At 40.9% G+C, this 7,095-nt stretch overlaps 1 protein-coding gene across 1 annotated transcript in view; it reads left to right on the top strand.

Moving 5' to 3' along the window:
* ABCA4 (ATP-binding cassette, sub-family A (ABC1), member 4) overlaps window positions 1-7,095 on the top strand; it is a gene marked incomplete at its 5' end in the record, with an annotated part of 39,614 nt that overhangs the window by 7,567 nt on the left and 24,952 nt on the right. The window contains 6 exons of the mRNA XM_009699493.1: window positions 2,194-2,371; window positions 3,729-3,860; window positions 4,597-4,736; window positions 5,548-5,685; window positions 5,969-6,156; window positions 6,995-7,085. Coding sequence (XP_009697795.1) covers window positions 2,194-2,371; window positions 3,729-3,860; window positions 4,597-4,736; window positions 5,548-5,685; window positions 5,969-6,156; window positions 6,995-7,085 — 867 coding nt within the window. The remainder of the gene's footprint in view (window positions 1-2,193; window positions 2,372-3,728; window positions 3,861-4,596; window positions 4,737-5,547; window positions 5,686-5,968; window positions 6,157-6,994; window positions 7,086-7,095) is intronic.

Raw genomic sequence — 7,095 nt, 5'->3', positions numbered from 1 at the left:
TGTTTTAGGGGTTTTTTTGCCTGCCTTTAGCATGTCTTGCGTCTATAGGGAAAGGTTGGTTTCAAAGGGATTTATCTGAAGTGCTCTGTGTGTCTGTCTGCAGCCATTTCTGATGCTGATATTAGCCACCACCTAAGAATTCCTGAATGACCTGCCTTGTTTTCAAGTCCCAATGTTGTCTTTTGTGGGGAGCCAGAGGAGTTTTCTGTATATGTGATGCTCAGAGGAATTCATGTGGATTCTGTAGCAAAAGCAACTGCTACAGGCAGCTCTGAGCCCACTCTGTCTGTCTTGAAAAGCTAGAGATAAAAGTGGGGTCATCAGAGCTCCTCACGTAGGCACTGAAAACACGCATTCAGAGTGAATGGAAACAGGACAGGACTTCAAAAGAGAAAAGACAGGCAGAGGGCAAAGGTTATTTCAGCCAATCTTCTCCTAGTACTGCCTTATCTTTGTGGTGCTGTACTCATCAGCTCCCAGGTTCCAGCTGCTCCGTGGCCACAGAGAAAGGGCTTTGCTTGTCACTGCAGAAAAAAGCCTGTCTTCTCTTTCAGCCAGGAACTGGGAGACACATGGGGAAACCAAGAGCAGACTTGGTATAGTTTAAGGACACAGTTTCCAAAATGGCTTCATGTAAGAGCTAGTGTTTCATGCAAGAGTAATGGAATGGGAAATGGAGAGTAGTTCTAATGGTTTAACTCTAGTACAGCCCAATACTAGCACAGGTTAGCATAGCATGGCAGACACAGTATAAATCTGTCCTAATTGCTTGATACATTTTAAGCAGAGCTTTCACCAAAGCCTCATCCACATCCCCCACAAATGCTACCACATCTGAAGAAAGACCTAAATGGCCCAAAATTGCACTGAGGGAATAGGATCAGAATGGAGAAATATGAATCACAAAAAAAGGGGGCTAAACCCTCCACCACTGTCCTTGAGGTGATGCAAAGCAGATACTGGGGGAGATCATCAGAGAATTTTCCTCAGAACTTGTCAGTGAGTCTTGTAGACAAATATGAATTGAACTCATGATACATATAAAAGCAAGGATGGTACCTCAACTGCCAATATACGCATATCTATCTAGCCAGACTCCATGTGAAATTTTGTAAACACAGGGATGTTCGTATCTGGCCCAATAAGGTAAAAGGAAACCAAGATTCCTTCACAAAGCCAAAGAAAAGTTTGTTATAAACATAATTTTCTTTACAATAAAGCTACCCACTCTAGAAGAATTACTTCAGCTGCTCTGTAGCATATACAGCTCCTTACGTACAACATATTTGGAACTTTTTCCTGAGTATTGTTTATAATGACAGTCATACAAGCCAGAGATGGAGGTGGGGCTGGTTTCACCCAGATGGCGTTGACTGCTCTCCACACTGGCCTGCTGGGTACTGAACAATTTCAGTAAACTGCAATTGCCAAACAAGCCTCCCTACAAAGCCTTAAGCATTCTCTGTGAACAAAAGTGGACAGGGTCTTTAGTTTAAATTTCTTAACTCCCATAATTCACATTGCCCAAGGGCTTAATTTACTTCAAAGGAAGTTTGTTTTGTCTGGAAGCTGATGCAATAAAGCATTCTGATGGTGCTATTTACAATAATGCATTTTTAATCCTGAGAGAAAGCCATCTCATGTAGTGATCATGTTAGGTACTGCCTAAGTCTTAAGCTGGCCTCAGCAAGGGGGTAAATTTCACCTACCAGGATTAAAGGCAAATGTTGTTTTTTTTTAAAGCATCATGGGAAAAGAATGCACAGCTGGGCAGATGATTTGAATGGCAGATTTCAGCCTGGCTAGAAAGGCGACCTGCTGCTTGTTTAATGTAATCTCTTAGCCTGTCTAAGTATCTACAGACAACAATCCCAAATAATCTTCCTACTACAAAATGAAAACAGAAAGCGTGTTCAGCTTCACCTGATCCGATGAGTTACTTCTCCACAGACCATTACATTCTGGGCTCTGCTTCTCCTGTCGTTGATACATGGGTGAATCTAAATAAATTGTACTTCAGTTAGAAATCTTGCCTCAGTTTGATACTGGTGTGACTGGAGAATGTGGCCTTGGCACATGCTGTATTTTACAGGGTATGTGCTGTTGCTTCTGCACTTATTGATGTGTCATCATCAGAACTGGGATTAAAACATGTACTTTTATTCTTTCATTCCTGATTTCTTGCCTTTCAAGTAAATACCTTCTTTGAGCCTGAGCCAACAGGATTGATTCCAGGAGTATGCATTCAGAACCTGGTGAAGATATTTGCAAACAGACCAAAACCAGCAGTAGATGGGATGAATATTACTTTTTATGAGGGCCAAATCACAGCCTTCCTTGGTCACAATGGAGCAGGAAAGACAACCACCATGTAAGTCTGTATTTTAGAAGACGCAAATCCAGGGCAGTGCTCTATTGCACTGTCCTGAGGGGCAGTCTTCTCTTTTCACTCTTCCCTTATCTCTCTACCACCCCTGCAGCTAGCTTGACACACAACATCAAGGTTTTTCCAGACAGGGAAACGCTACCCCTAGGCAAAGAGAAGATACCTTGGATTAGCTAAAGCCCTGCGAGTGAGGCAATGCATGACACAAACAAGTGAAAGTCTAGAGAGAAGGAAGCAAGTCTCTCCCCCAGATTTCATTTCCCATGGCGAAACTCCCAGTAGGTGGAGAGGGAGGAGGATTTTCTGGCTGAAGGAACTGAAGATTTGAAAGCCTCCACACTCCACGTGTTCTTTGTTTCTCTGTCTAACTGGCTTTAAGTCAGTCACATTTTTTGGTCTGTGCCCAAAGGAGTATAAAATATAGGCCCTCTTTAGACAAAATGGTTACATATAGGCAATGTTTATATCTGGATTAAAATGTTCCCCTAGTCCTAGAACCCTAGCGTCTCAGGAAGCTGGACTTTAGGAATGTTTGATTTTCTTTATTTGGAACTTCATTTGGCAAAATAGAATTAATTGCTGAACAAAACATTATAAGTCTGTGACAATTTCACCAAATGATGGAAGAACTGAAGTGTTTCATTATGATTTTTCCCAGCAGAACACTTTAGGTTTTCTAATTTTAAAAGTCTTTTATTTGAAATGCACACTAAATTGCCTTTTCATTTTTTTAATTGTTCTCCAAGAAATATGTTCAACCCAGAATAAAAGCATTCTGATCTGCTGAAATGTTTTGTAAATTTGTTTTTCTAGTCTCCTGATAAAAAACCAAAAATTTCTATTGCTTCGAAATTTTCAGAACTGAAACATCCATTATTCATCTAAATCTAGTAACAGGTTCCACCCATTTGCAACATAACATTCGGTCCCCTTCCATTTTATAGAAAATAAAGGTGTAGGGCATGAGTCAGCGTGGCTGGAGACCTCAAACCATTATTCTCTGTCTTGGTCCTAGTGAGCTTCACTTTAGACCCGTTTGTATGTAGGGGTGATGTAAGGTACTGAACAAACTACTCTGAAACAGAGTTAGCTGACTAAAATGTTTTTTTAATGCAGGCCAGAACCATACAGACAGGTGCATCAAAAATTACGTTGGCAGATCCACAAGATTCTCACTATAGCAGGGCAAGAGTATTTATATGTATGCTTTTTACTGGAGTTGTTTCACCAAGGCCCGTAGTAAAAAGCCATCATGCTCCATCTAGTGGAATCATGCAATACATCTTCCTAATCTGGTACAGCAAGATGGGAAAGTGGGAGTTTCCTCATTTTATTTTCCCAGGTCGATAGTGACAGGACTCTTCCCACCCACCTCTGGAACTGTGCTGATTGGCGGCCTGGATATTCAGACTCACATGGACTCCATTCGGCACAGATTAGGAATGTGCCCTCAGTACAACATCTTATTCAATCAGTAAGTATCATTACATACTAGCTTTAAGAGTAAGGATCCCAGTCTGCATGCTTGACACCCCCAAAGCCTGTGTTGTTTCTCTTGCTGTGCTGGCAGTAGATACATCTCAGGGGCACTTCTTCAGCTCTTAATGCTCACATGGGGTAGATGTTGTCCTTCTCCAGTAGAAAACTCCTGCAACATTTAGTTGAGAACAAAGAAGTTTCCAAGGAAAATGACAGTACTCTTGGTGTTGGTGTTTTCTGTTGCAGTGTGAGTTAGCAGGAGTTCAGCCTGGGGATTTATGCACTATAATTTAGGCCTCCTAAAGCAAAACAATCTGAGCCGACAGTGCAGTAGCAGGATACCTTTATGCTCCTTTTGCGCTACCACCCAACCGTTTACTACCTTCTCAGGTGATTTCCAGCTTCACTGCCATCAGTTTGCATTCATCTCAACAGCAGACTCTCTTCCTTAATGCAGCCACTCACGTTAACTCCCATTTTAATCCCATAAATGGGTAGCTTGATGCCTGCTATACCTGTTCCTTTAGTAGCAGGTTCTGCTTTGGAAAGGAAGAGAAAGAGCCTATAACATCTAAGTGTGTTGATCCCAAAGAAGATCTGTGATCCAGATTTAGGGTAAAGCAGCCACTCTTCCTTTAGCAAGGTGGAGCTAGAGTGAATTTATTGCTGCTTGGGAAAAAGTCTGCTTATTCATTTAAATTGCCTTGGTGCCTTTCTGTCTGATTTCACAGCCTTACTGTAGCAGAGCACATCTTGTTTTATTCTCAACTGAAAGGGAGATCCAGGGATGAAGCTGAGCAAGAGTTGGAAACAATGCTAGAAGACATGGGCCTCACCCATAAAAGGAATGAAGAGGCTCAGAATTTGTCAGGTGCCCACAGGATTGTTCTAAGACATTTTTTTCTGCTGCCTTTTCTTTGTCTTTGGGCAATTATTGTTTGAATTTCATGTTTGAGGAAATATTCTGACACATCACTGTGTACTGGGGAGGTCTTTACTCTCAAAGAGTAGGTGGGACTGTACAAAAATTAAAGCTGACATAACCTGTCCATAAAGCTTCTGTTTCTTATAAATATACAACAAATTCAAATATACTTAAAGATGTTATTTTGAAATGACTATATAAAAAAAATCCATCAAAGTAAGGAAAAAAAATACAATGTTGTATTATTTCAAGGCAAATGACATATTATACTATCATGTTGCTCCATAGTTTGGATCAGTACTCTATAATACTGTATTATTTGGTAGGAGTAATTTCTTTCATTCTAAAGGTAAAAGTGCACATGGTGTATTTGAACACATCTCACTTTCAGATTCAAAAGAGGAGTTGAATAAACAGCCAGGTGTTCTTGTACTATTTTGTCCTGGTTGCAATTATAAAAGTTGGCTAGTTTCACGTGAGGACATGAAAATCTCGTATCTTCCTGCTTTTGCTTCTGGCAAGAAGCAGAAAGTGCAGCACGTAGATGAAAAATATATTTTAAAAATAATTTGAACAAGCTATTCTGAACTTCAGAAAAAAATGTGACTATTGATTTAACTTTGCAGAAATATTTGTCTGAGGATGGGTTTTGTTTTATTTGTATCAGTTTGTCCCCACACTGAAAAGCAGTGTTAATTACATCCCCACCAATTATGTAACTCATCTCAGACTCCTGGATGTGTCTGTCCTCTGGTAGGTGGAATGCAAAGGAAACTGTCTGTTGCCATTGCTTTCGTGGGTGAAGCAAAAGTGGTAGTCTTGGATGAGCCCACTTCTGGAGTTGACCCATATTCCAGGCGATCTATCTGGGATCTTCTGCTGAAGTATCGCTCAGGTAACAGGTTTGAGAGGAGAAATTGTTTGGGTTTGTTCTGTTTTGTTTTTTTCTAAAAAAAACCTGTCATAGATGCAGCATGTGCCTGCTGTGTAAACTGTCATGAGTAGTGGGATATGAATACAAGCAAACAAGATTCTTTGAACAGATATCTGTGGATGTGGCAAACCTGGGACGTGGCTCTGGTGCAGAGAAAATCCTGCATTAATTGCCAAAAAACTAAGCACAGTTTTGAGTTCCAGAGAGAGTCCATGCCTTGAACATTCCTCATTGTTTCTTGTAGGCAGAACCATCATCCTCTCAACCCATCACATGGATGAGGCAGACATCCTTGGAGACAGAGTAGCCATCATATCCCAAGGAAAACTCTTCTGCTCAGGCTCTCCTGTATTCCTAAAGAACTGCTTTGGGTCTGGCTTCTATCTCACTCTTGTTCGCAAGATGAAAAATGCCAGAACTGGAAGGGCTACAGTAAGTATGTAGCTCCCTCCCTGCACATGTAATCTGCAAAATACTTATACGTATTCATGCACTGCACCAATGTAGAAAGCAGGTAAGTGCTGCTTGAGGCTATGTGCAAAACTGACGTCAAAACGAAGAAAGCAATGAGAAAATTTGATGACATCTCATGAAATTATATGGATACGTGAGTCTTTCTGTAACAATCTTCTCTGGTTTTATAAATCTATATTCAGCCAGACAGGTGGAAATAATAGGTGGATATGAAGCCCTCAGTGGTCTACAGTTCACCCTCACCAGTTAAGTATGTCTAAACTTTTAGCAATCAGTATATGGACAAAGGTAACTAGTTAAGTATGTCTAAACTTTTAGCAATCAAGTTACCTTTGTCCATATACTGGTCTTTCTGATGCTTGATTTTGCAGTACACTGGTTGTAAACATGCTGTAGTCTGGTAACTAGCTCAGACACCAGAAGAGTCTACATTTATCCATAGCTAAACCAGCCTCGCACAGCTTGAGAAATACGGATCTGGATTCTTTCTGCTGTTAGTGGTGCTTCCAGTCTTAATAGTAACGTGATCTGTATACTCGTGGCCACTGCTGATTGCATTTCCCCAGGTATTTTATGTACAATTTAGAACTGACCAATACACTTTGTGCAGGTGGATTTATGTTTTCTGCATTGCTTAATCCAGTCCTCAAATGACTTTCAGTATAATATGTGCAAGATGCTCCAGATGACATGTTTTTCACTGACTCGAGCCATTCAAACGCTGACAACCCTTACATCCTGTTTTGCATGTATCTGAAACACTTTCATCTTTGTATCTGTTGCTTGTCCATGCTAGTCGCTTTGTAGCTGTGGATCTCAGTGCTCCTGCTCCTGCTTCAGCTGTGCACGCAGGGACAAAGAAGGAGCTCCAGAGCAGGAACTGGATGGTAAGAAGTG

The sequence above is a fragment of the Cariama cristata genome, unplaced genomic scaffold (assembly GCF_000690535.1).
Source record: "Cariama cristata isolate BGI_N322 unplaced genomic scaffold, ASM69053v1 scaffold8274, whole genome shotgun sequence".
NCBI lineage: Eukaryota > Metazoa > Chordata > Aves > Cariamiformes > Cariamidae > Cariama > Cariama cristata.
This window is presented reverse-complemented; position numbering and strand designations above follow the sequence as displayed.